We start from the raw sequence: 21,860 nt of genomic DNA on the forward strand, positions 1-21,860 counted from the left end.
TTTACCCTGATCTTCAAATTCCAAAAGTTTTCACCCTCCAGCTCTTAATGCATTGTTTTTCCTTCTGGATTATCAGTGAATGTTTGAACCTTCTGTAATAGTTACATACGAGTCCCTCAGTTGTCCTCAGAGTGAAAAGATGGATCTCAAAATCAAAATCTCAAAATCTTTTATGTGAAATATCTTATGTCAATATTAATTAACAAAAACACGCATTTTGTTTGATCCCTCTTATTTTAAAATAATAACCAAAAGGGGGATGTAAACCTTTGACCTCAACTGTATACTGTATAAATACATATAAAAATAATGGTGACTTGACTACAATATTTACACTAACCAAGTAAATTTATTTTCACTTGGATGTAAGTATGACCCCTCATCTATAAATTATATTGCATAACAATCAAGTTCTCAAAGGCCCATTTCTGATCTCCATTTACTGTTTAATTTGAGAGAAAATCCAATAACATCCAATAAAAGAATCCTTGACATGGACAAACACATTGTGCATTTGAAAGGGACATGTTTAAAATTTAAAATGAGGTTTATGAATTGTAAAAGATGATTAATACAGTATATTGATGAAAAAGTGTTTGTTTCACAGCTGACGTGATTCATGCATTCACTCTGCATGTCTTCTCACTCATTCAAACTGACAAGCGTTATAGCATAAACTCAATGAAGTCTAAGGAGGGGTACCGTAATGAAATTTCAAACACGATCGCAAATTCACTTAGTGTTAAGTCTTTCCCCATTGAGCATTAAATGCCCAGAAGCAATCCTGATGCCCAGAAGCGATTGCCCTTGGTTATTACTGATTTCCTGTGCTAGTGCAGATACTGCGAGTCTATCTACAACAACATCTCACGTTACACATGACAACAGAAACCATTTCTCATGTGAGAAGATTCTGCTATTAAACAACTTTTGCTTTTGAAATGGAAAATATTCTGTATATATGTTCTGTATTCTTAACAAGTTTGTTTTCCACAGTATACTAGCTTTTTAATTGTTTGGGTCTACATGTTATTGTAGTAATGTGAAGAGAAAGAAGAAATTCTAAACAAAGGCTAATTCATAATTGATAATACAAAAAGATTTTTTTTGAAGAAACATCTGAGAGATCTTATTTATGATATTTCTAACAACTACTGTTCACAAACTTTGGCTCTCTTTTCAGATCCTGACAGAGCTATTTTGTTTTGAACAAACACATCTAAATGCATTTATCAAGTGCTAATTGGTTACTTTAGTTGCTGAATTAGTTAAATTATTTTAGTATCGGAATGAAATAATTCTGTCAGTTGTGCTAACGGCACTTAATTGGCATGACATTAAACAGTAAATGTTTGAAAGATAAGATAGCACGTTTAATTTTCTGCTAAATTGCATTTCATTGGTCTGTCAGAGCAGGTGTGAGGATGGGAATGGGTAGTTCATGGGGCTGAATAAATTACTGTGACTTTTCAAGTCTAAATTAGGGTTGCCATGCATGAAATCACATCAACTATGTGGTTTTATCTTTATTCATAAAGCGCTTCCTGTGACTGAAGATGATTTTTTATACTTAAGAAAACCTACCTTGGTTTTAGGATCCAGTATCTTCACACCATATATAGAGATCTGAAGCTCTACTTTAGGAGTTTTCTGCCCCTCTGACTTCTTGATGTGCCTTTGAAACTGAGGAAGCAAAAGTGATTCAGCACATGCTGTGCAAGTACATACTATCAAGGGAAAAGCAGAGCCAGAGGTGTTCACTATTTTTTAAAGGCTGCTGGAGAGCAGTAGAGCATCAGGTGAAATGAGGTTCTCAAAAATGTCTCTAGAGCAATGCACTGGCCTGCACAAAGTCCAAAGCTGGACATAAATTGGCCGCGAGAAATATCGCCCAGGAAAAGGACATTTTTATTGTGCCCTTAATCTGTCCCCTAAAAATCCCAACGTGAATGAGTAACAGCTTTATTTCAGTCTCATAAACAGTTTTAGTTATAAGCAGAGTCTTGTGTATTGACTGTTTGGTCCAATTATTAAATATCAACACAGATGTTTCAAAACAATATGTTTTCTAAAGGAAATGTGACAGGAGTTTTCCAATGTTAGGGGTTGCTGGGGCCATGTAAAGTGGTTCATCAGCTAAAAAAAAAAAGACCCATATTCTATGTACTATTCTATGCCATTGGTGACCCTAGACCACAAACCCAGTCATAAGGGTCAATGTTTTTGAAATTGAGGACAATATTTGGAGGAGATACAACTATTTGAAAATCTGGATTCTGAGGGTGCCAAAAAAATAAATATTGAGGAAAATCGCCTTTAAAGTTATCTAAATTAAGTTCTTAGCAATGCATGTTACTAATTAAAAATTAAGTTTTGATATATTTACGGTAGGAAATTTACAAAATATCTTCATGGAACATGATTTTTACATAATATCCTAATAATTTTTGGCATAAAAGAAAGATTTATAATTCTGACTCATACAGTGTATTTTTGGCTATTGCTACAAATACACTAGTGCTACTTATGACTGGTGTTGTGGTCCAGAGTCACATTTGTAGCATAAATAATGTGATTAGTGTGTTCCCACTGGAAATTACAAAAATTGCACTTTAAAAATAATGGATAGTTCACCCAAAAATTAAAATTTCCCCATGATTTACTCACCCTCAAGCCATCCTAAAGTTCTTCTTTCAGTCAAATACAATCAGAAATACATTAAAATATCTTCTGGCTCTTCCAGGCTTTATAATGGCAGTGAATGGCTGTTGAGATTTTGAAGTCCAATAAGGTACATCCATCATACAAAGTGCTCCACATGGCTCCGGGGTGTTAACAAAGGCCTTCTAAAGCAAATCAATGCATTTGCGTGGAAAATATATCCATATTTAAAACTTTATAAACCGTAATCTCCAGCTTCTGCTAACTGTTACACACGTTCGCAAGAGAGTGGCGTTCCAGTGCATGATGTAGGCATATTGTAAGCTACAGTGAGAATATGCTAGTCTTGTGAGAACCGAGTTTTGTTTACAGCAAAGGAAAACAAGTCTCCTCTTGGCTTATATCAAAATCCCCCAACGTTTTTATTTACAAATCCTCGTTTTGTACCTCTAATTTGTGACCGGTGTTTTCTTTTGCTCTCCACCGCGTTTCCGCGTTCATCTCTGTTGTGTTCCTATGCATGTATGACAGTTAGCAGAAGCTAGATATTACAGGTTATAAAGTTTTAAATATGGATATTTTTCTTACACAAATGCATCGATTTGCTTCAGAAGGCCTTTATTAAAGGAGAAGTCCACTTCCAGAACAAAAATTGACAGATAATGTACTCACCCCTTGTCATCCAAGATGTTCATGTCTTTCTTTCTTCAGTCGTAAAGAAATTATGTTTTTTGAGGGAAACATACCCAATCTTTTCACTAGATAAGACCCTTCTTCCTCGGCTGGGATCGTTTACAACCGCATTTGGGATTGTTTCAAGCCACATTTAAACTGCATTTTGGAAGTTCAAAATCATGCGCACCATATCAGTCCATTATATGGAAAAAAATCCTGAAAACTCAAAAAACATAATTTCTTTATGGCTGAAGAAAAAAAGACATGAACATCTTGGATGACAAGGGGGTGAGTACATTATCTGTCAATTTTTGTTCTGGAAGTAAACTTCTTTAACCCCCCCAGAGTTGTGTGGATCACTTTTTATGATGGATGGATGCACTGTATTGGACTTCAAAATCTCAACAGCCATTCACTGCCATTGTAAAGCTTGGAAGAGCAAAGACATTTTTTCATATAACTCTGATTGTATTCACCTAAAATAAGAACGTCATATACAGCTAGGATGGCTTGGGGGTTAGTAAATCATAGAGTAATTTTCATATTCGGGTAACTTTCCCTTTAATTAACCGGAAAAACTAAATGTAGAATGTTGCACACTTGTACTCAACTGCATGATTAATACACTAAACAGCTGTGTACCTATACCAGCTTTTGCCTTGTGTTAAAGGGCACTCACATAAAACTGAAATGCATAAAACTTGAGCCTGTTATATGAACTTTTGAGGTAAACTTGGCCTTTTAAAATGTTTGTATATTTACATTTAATTATCACAGCCATTTCTGCCCCATAAACAGGCGAGAAGAACCATGAGCATGTTTTATAGCCCATAAATGTTCAGAATAGTAATGTGCTGTGGACACTACCTTCAGCTTCCTGACGGCCACACGAACCATGTCTGTCCCTTTGGGCTGCTCCACTTCTGTGATTCCCAAGAACTACATGAATACATAGTGGACACAAACCATAAACCTTTAATAAAACATTAGTAAATATATCAATATAATGTATTTTGTACGTAATGGTGCTTGGGCTGATAAGCATATGTGTGTGTATCATTTTGTACTGGCTGCTGGTGATAAAAACTATGATGAAGGTCAGAGAAATGGAGTTTTGTACGCTCTCATAACACTCCCTCCATACACACACACTTACACACACTCTCAAGTGCATTTAGTACAACTTTAAACATCACTACATCCATCATAGCAACAGCTTCAGTGAAGCAGGCTATCTCTCACACACTTACGCACACACATCTCACATCCCAAAGTCAAAGACATGGTGCACACAGTGTGCATTTGCTGTATAGGTTGGCCCACAGGGTGCCTGAGCGTGTGTGAATGTCCCCCCATTGCGTAGTAAATATAGTAGAAGCAGAGAAAACCACAGGAACAAATAAGAAATACATCTCAAACTGTACCTTTGCGTTATACACAACATGACTTCTCACCAAGGCTTCAGGTGTGTGCATGCTGGGTTTATCTGGATCAAAAAAGAGAGAAAAAGAAAAGGAATTTAGGTGTAATGGCATACTGATATTTTCCATCAATCAATCAATAAAAACTTTTATTTTCTACATTAAAATTACAGTTACTGACTTACAGGATTAGTTCACTTCCAGAATAAAAATTCTCAATTTTTTCACCCACATGTCATCCAAGATGTTCATGTCTTTCTTTCTTCAGTCGAAAAGAAATTAAGGTTTTTGAGGAAAACATTCCAGGATTTTTCTCCATATAGTGCACTTCAATGGTGGCCAAGGGGGTTGAAGGTCCAAATTGCAGTTTTAGTGCTGCTTCAAAGGGCTCTACAAGATCTCAGATGAGGAATAAGGGTCTTTCTCTAGCGAAATGATCAACATTTTTAAAAATAAAATAAAATAAAATAAAATAAAAACTTTTTAACCAGAAATGCTCGTTTCGCACTAGCTCAAACTCAAGCATTACGTAATCATGCATGCGTCACATAGGCGGAAGAACCGAACCAGTGTCAAACGCCCTTTTCCTAAAAAATGGTAAAATAACGATGCTGGATGATTTTGAAGTTGGAGGAGAAGAACTGAAGTACACAGACGAAGAACTTCCTGCACATGACTTTTCCAACGTAATTATGTAATGCGTGAAGATGCTAGAGCTAATGCAAGATGTGCATTTGTGGTTAAAAAAGTATATGCATTTATATATTTTTTTTTTAGAAAATGAGCAATTGTTTTGCTAGATAACACTCTTATTCCAATGCTGGGAACGTGTAGAGGCCTTTGAAGCTGCATTGAAACTGCATTGCAGTTTGGACCTTCAACCAGCTGAGCACCAGTGAAGTCCACTAGAAAGAAAGACATGAACATCTTATGAAAATTATCAGGAAATTTTATAAAGTCAACTAATCTTTGTCACAATGTAATGCAGGCTTTGCATTTATAGTTAATAATATTTAATAATACTTATTTACATTATTTATCTGTTAATAATTTATCATTTACATGCATTTACATTTATGCTACTCCATGTAATTAAAAAGTCAGTGTCAGCGTATGTTTTCTGTGCTGCATTGCTGTGCAAATATGTCCCTTAGTCATTCAATGTTTCATTTGTTACATTTTTTTGTGGTTGTCCTGAACTTTTATACACCAAAAAGGCAGCATAAATGTACTGTAGTTACACAGGAATCAAAATGTCTGGAACCTTAAAAGATGATTATTGATTCTCCTGTGCAGCCGACATTGCACCTCTACCTCAGAGACCCCTTAAAAACTCTCAACAACAACACAGGTCTGCTGTCTTTTCCTCCCCTGATTTCAGTGCTTTAAACTTTAACACACACACCAAAGGCTCAAACACAAAGAAAGCTTTTCTGTTTATCTTTCTAAGCATTTTCTTTCTAAGCAAGGTGTGTAGTGTGAGAATGATAACACTGTGATGCAGTACTTGAGATCACAGCAATGCATGGCGTGAATAAATTAAACTGATTACACTTGATTTTATTTATGCCGCTGTTGTTGCATTTGTTGTCACTTTCAATTATTTTTCATGCAGTGATTAATCAGACCTCAACTTTTAATTAAATGTGTTCTTGTGGTTGTCACTGTTATTGTGGTTGGTGTGTTAAATGTTGAGGACCAAGCGCATCTTGTTTAATTAGACCAAGGGTTTTTAAAGTTGTCAGAGAGTTCAGGGACCCGTGGTGGCTACAAGGGCACACTAGGGGTTTCATTGAAAAGGTTAGAATAACTAGTGTAGTAAATCGTTACATTTTACAAATTATTACATCATAATACTAAATGAAATTTTCTTGTACCTCTTTCAAAACATTGGTCAGTAATCAATAGGTAATGGGGCTATAACAGTACACGTTTTGAGAGACCTCTATAGCGAAAGATATAACCGGTGACCCCAAGTTTAGAATCGGATCGCTCTGACTATTGGACTTTGGAAAACATTTCAGTTCAGCATGCATGTGTACCAAATGAATGCAGTGCTGGTTTAATCACTGCACATGTGGAACTTTGTTGTCTCCTGAACTCTTTTTCTGTCTTCTTTAAACTCGGAGTATCAGAGAACTTATGCTGTTTGTTCCTGTTTTATTTATATCAGTGTCACAGCTTGCAGATGATCGCTATACACAAAAATTTTGTGTGCTTGTGACTCTTTAGCTCTATCCATGGTACACCTCCAAGAGCTTGACTGTTTTTGGAGAAAAGCGGTACAGTTGCATCTGTCTTATATAAATCTCATAAAACTAAAGACTCTTCTGAGATATGAGGGATGCAATACTGAACTCAAGATTAACATGAGATTGGCAGGAGTGTGTGTGTTATGTCCGCTTAAATGTTGTGGACGAATCTAAAAACAAAATATATATAATATATATATAAAATGAAGGACACAGAGTTAGAGCTGAAGATCTTTGCCCGAACCCGATGAAACCCGACGGGACCCGACAGGTTCGGTCGGGCTCAGGCTTTATTTATATCATTTTACACGGGCTCGGGCTTCCGCTCTGGCTTGCCCGGTAAATTAGCGGTCATGTGATGCGTTTCGATTAGCGTGAGAAAGATGCAAAAATGGATGCTGAGGAGGTGAAACGGAGGCTTGCTTCTGGTGATTACGTTTTGGCCAGATCAGTACTATGCCAGATCAGTACTATTAGCCAGATCAGTACTATGCATCCCGGCCAGTCGCAGCAGCAGTGAAAGGGTGTTCAGTGAGCTCAGGACCGCGCTGAAACTATCTTAATTTCGCTATCGCCAAAAACCCATCTTAATTTAGAACTTATCTTAATTTAATTTGTTAAGAAAGAGTCTATTTATAGGCTAAGTGTACGCCTATTTAGAGTGCCAAGATGTTACGATGTTACAGAGGACTTATGTTTCTTTGTTCCAACTTCCAAGTGGTGTATAGCCTATGTTAGTCATTAATAAATTATGTTAAAACATGTATAAATGACTCATTCTTGACAAAAGGCAAAAGAGCTGTGTGCTGAAACTATCTTTTAAAAAGCTGTCAATCAAAATATACTTGTCGGGCTCGGCCTGAATTCTGTCGGGCTCGGGCCCTATCGGGCCTAACTTTTATGGCCCGATTACAGCTCTACACAGAGTGATCTCAAAAGTATGGAAGTCTATTTTTGCCACTGAATAAAAAAATAAAAAAGGTAACTGCAACTTTTTATCTCACAATTCTGACTATTTTCTTGTAATTGTGAGTTTACATCTCATAATTCAGATTTTTTTTCTCAGAAGTGCGAGCTATAAACTAACAAATTTAACTTTTTCCTCAGAACTATGTGATATAAACTCACAATTGCGAGTTATAAAGTCAGAACTGTGAGACAAACTCGCAATTCTGGGAAAAAAGTCAGAATTGTGATATAAAGATATAAACTTGCAATTACGAGTTATAAAGTCTGAATTGAGAGATATAAACTCGCAAATCAGACTTTTTTCTTAGAATTGCATGATATAAACTTGCGGGACAAATTCACAATTCTGAAAAAAAAAAAACCCTTGCAATTTCAGAAATAAATTCAGACTTGCAAAATAAAAACTCACAATTTTTACTCTTTTTTTGTAATCAGAGTTGCATTTTTATTTTGCAATTGCACGCAATTGGGAGTTTATATCTCTTGTGAGCTATACACTCGCAATTGTGAAAACAGTCTTTTTTTCCCCTCTAAATTGGACTTTGAGTTTATATCACCCAATTCTGACTTTATTTTTCCACATCGTGAGTTTATATCATACAATTCTGACTTTATAACTTGCAGTTTCAAGTTTACACTCTTCTGTTCTGAGGAAAAATTTCAGAATTGTGAGCTTGTATCGCAAAAAAAAAAACAATAATTGTGAGCTATAAAGTCACAATAACTTTTTTTCAGGCTTCCATACAGAAGTGCATAATCCAAGTTGTCCTAAAAATAAGAGATGCCTTATATTAGGCGCTTCAAACTACTATAACTCATAAGCCTACAGTTTAAAGCGGTCTGCCCTCTTATCAGAAGCATTTGCTGTTTAATGCTTTTCAGACTCGATTACCTCAGCACATAACTTTTATGGTTTAATTTTTATATTCTTGTCTGTAAGTGTTGCATAAAGGCTCATCCTGACAGAAAGCAATTCTCTTTAAACCTTCACAAACTTCAGTGAAGGAGTGCTGGTGCATGCTTGCACATCAAAAAGTGGGAGCATAATAGAATGGGAGCACAGTAATTATAACTAAAATATACACTTTGTCCAAAATGAAATCCAGAAAGTGAAAGCACATCAAATTTTTTTCCTCATTATACAACAGCACCTCAAACTGTGTGCCGTTTAATTAAACGGAATCATCATATTTGGAGGCCGATGTCATCAAAATGTCTAAAAGTTCTTGGTTAGAGTGGTTAAACAACATCTTGAATTGAATTTGCATGGTGTGCTGGGTCTCGTGGAAGCAAGACTGGACCAGAAAATGAAATAATGTGAGCTTAGTATAGTTTTGTCAATTTTTGCTGTCACATGTCCTCACAAGTTATAAGCTGCTTACAGATTCCTGAAAGGGTCCTCCTGGCACTTCGGGGACCTCTGCAAATGCCTACTCTACTTTCAGGGCGGGACGACCCTGATCAGAGAGCAGCTTTTTTTTTTAGCGGCTGACTGACATGCTGTGCTTTATTTCCTATTGCCTGTGTAGGTGTTGATGAAGAGCTCCTCATTGTTCTTTTTTCCTCCCTTGAGCTGTAGGTGAAATTGCAGGTTGATGAATTGGCAAAAGAAGACCTCTATGGTCAATGCACGCTGCCGTGATGTAGACCTGACTCAGCAGGTCACGGCTTTAAAAAAAATGAAGAGAAACTGAAAAAACAGTGGGAGAGAAAGCGAGGGAGGCAGAATGAAAGATTAAGGGACGGAGAAAGAGACCAAGAGAGACAGCAAGTAAGAGAGATGGCCCTTAGAGTATAAGAACTGCGATGCCGACAAAAACCCAATAATATAATGAAGCTGACAAGCCGTCCAATCCTGTGCCAAAGAGGAGACAGCTCTCTCACAGTTTATTTGACACCTTTATAACACAGGCTCTTCAGCATTCATCACCACGCAGGTGTACACACACATACTTTAATCAGCTGAACTCTCATACTGCACACCAATTAATGCTCGACACAGAGGGCACAAGTGCTTAGATATTCCCTGCTGCAGAAATGTCATGAGGACACTGGAAAAGCTTAACTTATAGTTTGGGTGGCGCAAATGTCTTTAGACAAACCTACATTTTAACAGTTTCTCAAGAAAATGGCAGTGCTTGCCTATGCAAAACTTACTAGCAGAGCTGACAATTTTCCCATGATAATGGATGGGAACTGTAAGGAATAACACAATTCTGGTTCTGATTTTAATTGTTCTCTACAGTTCCAACTCTTATTTGGTTCTATATACAGTTAGTTCACCCAAAAATGAAAATTCTCTTGTTAATTACTCACCCTCATGCCATTCCAAACTTGTAAGACCTTTGTTCATCTTCAGAAATAAAATTAAGTGGTCAATATCACTGTTAGGTGCCTTTTGGTGTCCTGTACATAAATGATAACATGATAACATAAAAATGATTATGAAAAGGTGTGTTATGTTAGTCTAAGATATATTAGTTTAATGTTAAAACAATATTTTTATTTAATAAAAAAGAAGAGTTTGTCCATGTCCCTTTAATGGTTGTCCTCCCTGTCATATTGGGGAATCTGCCATTTTAGTGACATCAGGACAACAGATTTTCTTTTCTTTTCAGTGGTGGGAATTTCAACAGCTGAGGTGAGTAAGTTGGTGACTTTTAAACTGACAAATTTTCTTCATATGAGTTTGCTTACTTGCTTTTCCTAAGCTTAACATGTCCACCCTGTCGCCATAAAATATGCCAGAAATGATTAGAATACAGTATTTTCAAACTATGTAAGTTTAAATATACCAAATTCTCTTCAACAACCAGACTGACTATTTAGCTAGTTACAGTTTTTTTAATTGAAGCTAAAAATGTCCACCCTGTCGTTATTCCAAAATGTCCACCCTGTCGTGTCGGCCACTCATAGCATTTTTATTTGTAGTTAATATTGCTAAAACTAAAATTATTATTATTATTATTATTAAATATTTTTCTGAAGTTGAATAAATGTTTCATTGTCATATTTTGTCATGGTTTGTGTGTCCACCCCGTCGTGTGCTGGTCCACCCTGTCATCTTGATATTTTAAAATAATATTTTAAATTATATAATTTAATCATATCTACAATCCAGTGTGTTCGATAGCTAGGTGTGGGGGCAATAACATGCAAATAAAAAACTGCATCCAAATATCAGTTTTTCTTCAAATAAGAAAAAATACATGTGCGAATTGGAGTTTCTTTAAAAACACATAAAATCTTTTATGTATTTACAATTTGAAAGCAAACAAATAACCCTGTTTAGGAAAGGGACATCATACCTTTCAAAAAATATCATTTGCATCTTAATATTACAATGAAAATGCATTTAACAGTAATATATATGTCCATGACAGGGTGGATATATCTTAGGGTTTATGCTTTAAATAATGGTCCATAATTATCTAAAAAAAAAAAAAAGTGTGGGAGCTCAGCTAATATGTTTCTATAGTACTTGAGTGTACTATTTATGACATCACATAAAGCGAATGGGAAATTAAGACCATTTTTGAGTATTGCGAGGCTTGAAAGGCACTCTATGGTAATACTGACCCTAAGATATTTTTGATGAAATCCAAGAGCTTGACCCTCCACAGAAAGCAACGGAACTGACAGGTACAAGGCCGAAAAAGGTAGTAAGGACATCGTTAAAACAGTTCATGTGACATCAGTGGTTCAGCCGTAATTTTATGAAGCTATGAGAAGACTTTTTATGTGAAAAGAAAACAACAACAACAAAAAAAACTTCTGTGTCAATATTCGACGTGTGTTAAGGTTGAACCATTGATGTCACATGGACTATTTTATTTACTATCTTTCTGGGTCTTGAACATGGTAGTTGCGTTGCTGTCTGTGCATGATTGGACAGAAAGCTCTCAGATTTCATCCATTTGTGTTCTGAAGATGAACAAAGGACTTATGGGTTTGGAACAACATGAGGGTGAGTAATTAGTGACAGAATTTTTTTTTGGGTGAACTATCCCTTAGTTTCCCTCAAAAATAACAGATCAAAAGAATAATTTATTTGGCAATCAGACTACACTGGTCATGCCGCATATTGTTGGTTAGTTGCTACACATAGCACGTAAGAACCATTAATAGATCCAAAGCTCATTAAGCTCATTCAATTCCAGGATTTAGAAAAAGAAAAGAAAAAAGGTTCTTGGATCCCCACAATTATGTGCCAACAGGGGCCCTTAGGGCCCTCTATACCAAAAGATACAACCAAAAACCCCATAGAGTCAGAATGCTCTGACAAATGGACTTTACCCACACTGTAAATTCTAATTAGTAAACCTTACTTAAAAAAGCATGCAAACCAATTGCCTTGAAAAAACCAAATGAAATAAGAACAGTATTTTGTACTAACAAAGGTTTATTTAGTGTTGTAAAACTTACACGCAAGTTATGGTAACTTAGAATCACTATTTTCAACAACTAAATTGTTATATACTATGTGTGTATTTCTAACAACTCATTTATTTAAGTTGAGCTAACAAATGTGACATTTCCTGCAACTTGGAATTTCTTAGTTGTATTTAATTGAACAAAATTCTAATTTGCTAAAACCATGCAAAACGATTGCCTTAAATAAACCAAGTAAGCATTACTCTAGTTCTAGATTAGAACTTTCAGTTCAAACAACATGTAAAAGTGAATTTTGCATCCGATGGCCCCTTGAAAGGCTAATGCAACATTATTTACATATCAAGTAGACTATGATAATCTCAATAGCCTCATGAACCTCACATACATTAGGACATGTTCTGGCCAGGATTTCTATATTGGCTTTTTTTTTCTGTTTTCACACTTGTTGAAGTGATCTAAAAGTAATTTGACTAATAACATGCAGGCATCGTACATAATAGACCAACTGAGAGAGAAAGTGGGATCTACAGAGAAAGGTCAAAGTGATGCAAATACACGTACATATCCGGTGTGTTTGACTTGAAGCGGCGCTGCACAGACCAATCTTTGTATGACATCAAAGTACTGCAAGAGCGATTCGAAAGCATAAGGAGCCATCTGCTCTGCTCTCTATAGCTCTCACGGTACTTAGATGTCATACAACGATCAATCTGCACAGCACAAGCAGCCAAACCTGGTTATTTTAGTCAACATATAAATCCTGTCCCCTGAAAATGGCACGTATGCTCACCCTAACACACATTCTTATGAAACCGCAACACTGTACAGCCAAAAGACTACAACTCAACTTTGTACTACAAAACTATAAAGAGAATACTTCAGAGTCTGTACTTTAGAGAAAACTGCTGAGGCATGCAACCTCCAAAATTAATAACAGCAATCTACTAGGTCATTGCAATAATTTTAAATACTACAAAAAAAGTGAAACTACAACAGTGCAATTAACAGGTTCATGTAGCTCATTGGTTTTTGAACTCAAAAATAATAAATGTGGTGTAAAGCAGACAGGTCCATTTTTAGCTTTACCCTTTGCTTTTCCCTGTACCTTGCTGAGTTATGAAAAGGTTACTGCACTGCAGGACATCTTTGTCCACAGCTCAGGTCTAAAGGTCATTTTGTTATGCTCCCACCGATTAGCTGTCAGTCTAAACACAAATAATCATAAAGGGTAAGCATTCAAAACAACTGGTGAAATGCAAGAGCACGGATGAGGTCACTTAACACGCATTAAATTAGGTGTTAAAATACAACCTGTTGACAAAGTTATTACCCTGCCAGACTTATTTATCCTGTGAACATTATTTAAAGTTTGACCTTTTTCTAAAGAATAGCAAATCTCTGCTTTTTCGCCTAAATAAAGGTCATCCTTTGTGGTAAAAACAGCCTGTTCCAAAAGCTAGTTTCTACTGGTCAGTCAGGTTTGACTTGAGAGTTTTAGAGAAGTTTTGGTTAGTCAGGGACATTTAAAGCAGTTTAAACCAGCTAAGAACTTTCTGCAAGGACTTCAAAAATCCCAGATATGTTTAAGTTGTAACAATATAAAAATCCATGTACAGTACTGTACAGTTGAGGTCAAAAGTTTACATACACCTTGGAAAATGTTAAATTATTTTTACCAAAGTAAGAGGGATCATACAAAATGCATGTTATTTTTTATTTACTACTGACCTGAATGAGATATGTCACATAAAAGACGTTTACATATAATCCACAAGAGAAAATAATAGTTGAATTTATAAAAATGACCCTGTTCAGAAGTTTATATACGCTTAATTCCTAATACTGTGTTGTTACCTAAATGATCCACAGCTGTGTTTTTTTGTTTAGTAATAGTTGTTTATAAGTATCTTTTTCGTCCTGAACAGTTATTGCCTGCTGTTCTTCAGAATAATCTTTCAGGTCCCACAGATTCCATTTTTCAGCTTTTTTATGTATTTGAACAATTTCCAACAATGACGGTATGATTTTGAGATTCACCTTTTCACACTGAGGACAACTGAGGGACTATTACAGAAGGTTCAAACGTTCACTGATGCTTCAGAAAGAAACCCAGTGCAGGTGGGGGGTGAATACTTTTTGAATTTGAAGATCAGGGTAAATGTAACTTATTTTGTCTTATTTAAACATGTAAATATCTTCTGAAGGGCAGTACTAAGTCAAAAAATAAAAGAAAAAGATATTTAGGCAAAACTTTACACCCCTTGCGCTTAATGCATCACTTTTCCTTCTGAAGCATCAGTGACCATTTGAACCTTTTGTAATAGTTGCAAATGAGTCCCCCTCAGTTGTCCCCAGTGTGAAAAAATGGATCTCAAAATCATACAGTCATTGTTGGAAAGGGTTCAAATACACCAAACTACTGAAATTTTTGTAAATTTTGTTACTTTAAGTAACATGGAAAACAGGGAACTCAATTCTCGTTCAAACTGAAACTGATTCTGATTTGGTTAAAATCAATTACTGTTAGAATATTTCATGTTATAATGTCACCAAACTTTGAATTACATAACCTAAGAATGCACTGAAATACATTCAAGGTTCATTTTTACAATGGTTTTTAGAATAGCAATTTCATATTTTGTTTTTAAGTTAGCTTTTCGACGTAAACAAAGAATAAATTCTTTAATAGTTTCAGATTATTTATGTAATTTGGAAACATCAATGTTTTAAACTTATATAGTATTTCTATTTATGCTTAAAATATTCCTTTATAATATTCCTATTGAACCTTTTCTGATTAACTCAGAAAAGTTAATCAGAAAAAAAAAGTTAATCATTCAGCAGAACTGTTTACACACAGTAAAGTTTCCCTTAGTGACTGTAAAGGTCAATGAATGTGAGGTCTCACATAATTTCTAGTTCGTTAAGCAGCATTATCATCTTCTGAAAAAGAGAATCGTGTGCAAGAGTGTCTGTTTAGACTTAACGATCATTTCAGGCAACGAGCGAATCCCAATTGAGAGCTATGAAATATTCAAAGCAACCTACTACTGCAATGTCTGTGGCTGGAGATAAACTCACCAAACGTGGGCTGTGACCACACTAGCAAGTCCGGAGGCTCTTCTGTCACCACCATTAATAAAACATTAGCCTAGAAGGCACACTTTCTGTGGGAAGTATGCTCACCTGTGTCACCTATGAATCCAGGTCCGTCCGTGGTGTTTAGATTAGGCAAAGTGTGTGTGTAGGGAGGGTTTGGAATTGGGAATGACAAGCAGAAATGGGTGCCAGAAATGAAGCTTTGAAAACCTGAAGTGTGTGGGGGTGAAACTTGAGTGTGTGTCCCATTTTAGCTAGCTTTAATGCAGGCATGGAAGTCATTACTTCCCAAAGAAAATGGTCTGAAACTAAATAGTCAGAGTTTCTTCTAGGTGAAGTAGTTGCTTTTACAAGGAGCTGAAACCTCTAGGATCTGCATCCCTTATGGTGCAGCTAAAAACGTTAATTAGCTATCAAATGCAAAAACATTTAGCCGACATGTTCTTCAATGACTTTCAGGTTTCAGGTAAATTTAATGTAACTGAATTGTGTCACTCAGAACAAGTTTATAAATAAACAGCCTGTAGTACAGCCAGCAGCATAAATGAGCATTCGTCTTCATCAGTCAGTCACGCTTGTTGGCATATTGGCAGCTGACACTGCAGGAACATCAACTCTATTCCCTTACCCTTTCTCCTGTTAAATGCCCTGTTCATTCTGCAGAGTTTGAGAAGTGCTTGTAATGTGAGGACGGACTCCAATGAGAAACCACCTGAAGAAAAAGCACAGAGAAACAGAATGATTGTGCTGAAGTGGTGTTAATCACATAAATTAAATATTCTTAAAGTGCTCCTATTATGCCTTTTCAAATATGACCTTTCATGCTGTGTCTCATGTAGCTGTATGTGAACATAAACTATCTGCAAAGTTGTGAAGCCGGCAGTGCACGATAAATAAAGTTATTGTCTATCAAAAAAAAAAAGAGTCGGCTCACAAACCTAAACGAGTCATCAGGAATTTGAATCTTATTCTGTTACGACTATATGTCACAAAGTATCACATTTGCATAATGTCCGCCCACATTCTACGTCACAAACAACTTGCCCGCCCACAAACACAGTAAAAGTTCCATGTGGTTTACGTCATGTCGAGAAGATGCTGTATCCTGCGCTGTGAGAGTAAATTTGTTTTACATTCACTTCCAAAAGATGAATCTACAAAGATTGTATTTTCTAGCGATCGCGGTAGACCAATCATAAAGGACTGCATCATCTGACCAATCATAGCAGTGAGGGCTCAGGGAAAGGAGGGGTTTAGAGAGACTGATTCTTCAAACTGCTTCGCACAAGTTGTTTGCGCATCATTTAGAAGTGAGGTAAAATTAAAACTAAAGTGTTTTTTGACCTTGCATACATGTAAACCTGTTTTAGGAGACTCATAAAACAATATTAGCAACCTTTAAAATGGCATAATAAGAGCACTTTAAAAATGCTTTTTGATTTTGTCAATAACAAAGGTAAAAAAATAGGCATATAACAGCTATACTTACAATAAACATCACAAAGGTAACACTTCAGATTACAGAACTCTTTATTATTACTGTAAGTAGTTACTTTTTAGTATGTTTTTTTTTTATATGGTGTACATATTTAGCAAAATGCTCCTCTCTAGAGTTTATTTATCTACCTGACTAATGACTTTATGGTCACCGAATATGTTTTTTCTGAGGTAAATGTGACGTTAAGAGGCATTGTTTACAAGCTGTCATATTAAACACTGAGCAATTACATGAGACTGTATATGAATTTCGGTAAGTTGTACTCTTTCTTTTAACATACCTTCGGATAGGGCTGGGCGATGAATCGATAACGGTAATTATCGCGCGATACAAATTTCCTCGATAAATGATAACAAGGATTCGATAAATGTACGATATAATGTTTACGCAGCAAAGTTAGAATGAAAGAGCCCTAGTCATTTCAAGCGCGCCACACGGACCGTTTATCCGCTCGGATCAAAGTTCAATCGGCAGCGAGTTTACTAGATGCGTTCAATCTCTGACGAGTCTCGGTGACGCAACTACTAAACAGTGCTCTTAGATCCAGTGTGAATTGACGAAAAAAAAAACTCGGTTTATAACCAGATGATACAGCGCTGACAAACAGGAGCAGCACTGTGCGCAATGAGACAGTCAGTCTTTTTAATCTATAAATCGCCATCATTTACCATTGACTTACTGTAGTTGCACTAACTGGACCATGGTATTGTGTCAGAAATATGGGTATTCGTGTCAAATGTTATTATATTTTTAATGCAGACGTGTATTAAATATATTGAAGGAGGAGTAATGGAATATATATATATATATATATATATATATATATATATATTTATTAAATTTCAATATATAAAATTAGGTTGCTAAATTTTTTAACCGATATTACTAATTTTTATAATGAACATAAATCTTCATCTGCATCCTAACTCAAGCTACTATCAAATGTGTATTTTTAAGAGACAAAAATGTTTTATATTATTATTGATATAATGAGGCAACATAAACCTGTTTTTTGATTTGAAACAATATTACTCATTAGAACATGTAAAACTAAAAATCTTTTTTTCTTATTTTTATTTATTTTAAGGAAAAATTACTGGAAGAGTGTAAAGAATTCAAAAACGTGAGGTGTTTGTCATGTTTTGACCATAAAGAATAGTTTAAAACCACCTGGTGTTTACAACCACTACACTGGAGCAAAATTTGCCTTTAAACTTGAAAGAAATGAAAACTGGACATTTATCGTGATAATTACCGCTTCTCTTAACCTAAGGCGATTAAACTGTGCCAAAATGTCATTTATTGTCTGAATATTGCAATAAAATCGTAAGAAATTAAATCTGAGACTTTGTTTCATGTTGACAGTAACAAAGCACAAAGCTTACTGCTATTTATTGGATGGGGTGCACCCTACAAGTTCCATTAATTGAAAACAGGCTAGACTAATCAATTCTTGGGATTTAAGTATCCACATTGTTTTGTAAAAATAAGAATTGATTAAAAATCAATATTTTTTACCAAGCCCTAGTTAACAGTGAGAATTGTTCCCCATACTAAATTGTGACTATTTTGTGTTCTTTGAATTTAGTCAAGAGGTGCATCTGTGATGTTTGCAATAGATCCACTTTTAGTCGACATACGAATTCACAGGTCAGAGTCCAACAAACATTAACTGTTTCTAGCAGAATGCAACACTTGTCTGCATGAGCTTGTGGTTTAGGTCTCCTGCGTTTGCATGCATAATGAAACTTAATGGAGGTAATAGTTTAATGCCATCACGGCTTTACACTATGAGTAAGCTAAGTACACACAAAAACAGCCAAACAATTACCAAAATTACACATAACTTAGTGGCCTTCGGTGACTGTGGCAGAACTATGCCCTGTGGAGGTTGTATCCCAGGTGGGATGATCCAGCAAGTACTGAGTTACTGAGATTACAAACCTCAAATTTCCTTTGCACCCTTGAGCAAGACATTTAACCCCAGGGAGATTTTGCTACAGCTAGTCTCTCCTGCCAATTAGTGTAGTATATGTCACCTACACGTTGAGTGCAGGATGACAATCCTGCGCAAAGCTGACTAAAAATATTTTATACCTGCTAAAAAGTACATCCTGGCATAGTTTGCTCAGAGTGTACAAACAGGATTTCTGTGGTTCAGAAAATAGCCACCCTTAGTCATACAGGTGACATCAATTCCTACTTTTGCTGTGAAGTGTTTGGCTGATGTGGAGTCGATGAGTGAGATGACACAGAAGTACGCAAGATCAAAGCCTCAAAGAAACGTTGGAGGCTGAGGATGTCAAAAACGCTGAACACATTCAATATCAAAAAAGAAAATTCCTTGGGGCCGATCCTTTTGCATTAGAACAAACACACTTTAGAGACCCCACGCAATTGACGTACCGTATAATCTTAGCATATAATCTCACTTTATTGTCAAGAAAAATATATTGTCTTTTTCTTTCAGCCTTCTAAAGCCTGACATAAAATAAAACTTTTTTTAAAACATATTTGTTTAAATAGGTATAGATTGTATAAATAGCTATAGTATAATATCTAAGTAAATGTTTCTTAAATATATACATATAAATATACACAGTACACACACACACATATTATGTTAAATACAAACTTATTTTGGATGTGATTAATCAGTCTGACAGCACTTACATATACTTTGCATATCTGTTTTTCGTTAATCATTTTTGTGCATACAACAGGTTTTTCAGGTTTTTGTTTTGATTATGCTGCTAATGCAGAGGCCTTAGAAATTTGCATTTCAAATATGATACCGAAGGCTTTATAGGATTAAGGTTGAACACGGCAAAGACAACAATGCAACCATCAGTTTCAATGTCATCTCTGCTGAAAGCTTTCAGCATTTCAGTTGATTTGATGTAAAGCTTCCAGAGCTTTCTGATGGTGCTGTGCCACGTTTGGCTTGATCGCTCAATGACAGGAGCAGGAGTCAAGTGGCTTCTATGAAGCCCTGAACAACAGGGAAACACATCACTTCCTTTTATCAGAGTCAAAGCTTTGCTCTCTGTCTGAACTGCAGCGCAAAAGACCCTTAGCTCAAAATACTTCATCTTGCGCCAGCACTTCAGCCCGTCAATCAAGAATCGTCCTCGGAGAAGGGAATGGAAGAATGAGAAAATATCGGAAATAGAATGTGCGGAAGAAAGAGGGCCAATTTGACAGCTTGCGTTTAGAAAAGTTGCTAAGGCTGAGTTTTCCTGCTTGAAGTGGTGCTTAATCTTTCAGTTCTGACAGTCTTCCATTTAGGGTGAATTGTGAAAAAATGATGTGATCTCAGAAAAAAAATGAGAGGGGAGAGCAACATGTTAAAATATGCATGAAGTGATATATTAAAGAGGCCACTCATGCATTTAAGGAAGGATAAGTTTAATGAGACACAAGGATTTATTACTCTTGACTGAGCATGACAGCCTATGTCTTAAAATGGCACATATAATCTCACAACTTTGACACGAGGCAGAGACGACGTGAAGCATGGCGACCTTTCAAAGTTCAGAGCACGGTAAAAAAATAGAAACTCCAAAACTAGTTGCTGCCCATTTTACATGGCCTTAATTATTTAGGGTGTTATTACACTTGGTTTGATTGACTGGTCTGAACCAGAGTTTGACTGATCCCCGTGGATTGTGTTCACTCAGTGTTTTTTGGTTCCAAACCACAGTACATTTGCATCATCAGAGTAGCAGATGTTTACCCCTGTTGTTAGGTAATGATTATGCAGGACAGGACTGCAAAATGGATGCGCTGTTGCTTGCTCACCTCACTTTTGGATTTTGGAAATTTTATTTATTTATTTTTTTGCTTCCAAATGTCTATACATTTATATAAATACATATGGGTCATTATACAATCTACAGAATTGGTGGCTGCTGTCCCACAACCAAAAAACACATTTAAAAAGCATTTAAGTATTCATATCTTAGATGTTTATTAAGATCCTTCTAGTGAAACCCACAATAATATTTAAAATACTAGTAAGCTTAATATATATAAAATCATCATTTAATGGGTACTTTCAATTGGGAGGTGGCTGTCCCGAACCCTAACCCCTAGATTTAAACTTATGAAAATGATATTTAAATAATTTTTTAAAAAAGTATCTTTATTTATTTTATTTATTTTTTTAAAAAGCTAAGTTAAAAAAAAAAAGTATATATATATATCAGAGGTCCCGTTAGCCGAAAATTCTCTGTCATTGGCAGAATTTTTTTTAACAGTGACGGAAAAATCTGAAGGCTGGCTGTCATTTTGACAGATTACACTGAGGGTGATCTAATGCAAAATTGTAGCTGAAATTCCCACCCCTGAGTGAGTACGCTCCAGTCTGGCAGCAGAGCCATGGATCCAGAACAAAAATGGAACTGTCAGGAATGTTTTTCAGACTAGTACACAGAAGCGCCAAAACGGTATTTATTGCTTGAATTTCCTCATGAAATGGACAGAATTTGAAATGTGAGACTTTGTTTGATACCAAAAATAACACAAAGCCTAGCCTATCGCTATTTATTGGAAGGAAACTGTACTGTTTATTCATCAACTGAAAACAGCACAAAGCAAAAGACTGATTGTGATTTAAGAATGTATTTTGGTTCATTGAAATCAGAATCTATTAAAATCGAGAAAACAGTTTTTTTTTCTTTACCCAGCCCTAGCATATTTTGTTGTTTTTAAACACTGCACTGTCGTCCTGTAGGTTCATAATTAAAAATGAAAATGTGAACAAAAATAAAGGCAATTAAATGTTTTGTTCTAATTAAAATATGAAAATTCTAATGACGGGTAATAATAGATTATAACAGAATCTTTACGACCCTGTCCGTCAAAATGATGGACAATATTAAAGTCCAG

General features: G+C 35.8%; 1 protein-coding gene across 2 annotated transcripts in view; it reads right to left on the reverse strand.

The window, feature by feature from the left end:
- gulp1b (GULP PTB domain containing engulfment adaptor 1b) overlaps positions 1–21,860 on the reverse strand; it is a 68,411-nt gene that overhangs the window by 14,386 nt on the left and 32,165 nt on the right. For both annotated transcript variants that reach the window (XM_051111940.1, XM_051111939.1), the window contains exons 2-5: positions 16,101–16,184; positions 4,761–4,822; positions 4,204–4,275; positions 1,585–1,683 (exon numbers count right to left, since the gene is read on the reverse strand). In XM_051111940.1, coding sequence (XP_050967897.1) covers positions 1,585–1,683; positions 4,204–4,275; positions 4,761–4,822; positions 16,101–16,184 — 317 coding nt within the window. The remainder of the gene's footprint in view (positions 1–1,584; positions 1,684–4,203; positions 4,276–4,760; positions 4,823–16,100; positions 16,185–21,860) is intronic.

The sequence above is a fragment of the Labeo rohita genome, chromosome 6, assembly GCF_022985175.1.
Source record: "Labeo rohita strain BAU-BD-2019 chromosome 6, IGBB_LRoh.1.0, whole genome shotgun sequence".
Taxonomy (NCBI): domain Eukaryota; kingdom Metazoa; phylum Chordata; class Actinopteri; order Cypriniformes; family Cyprinidae; genus Labeo; species Labeo rohita.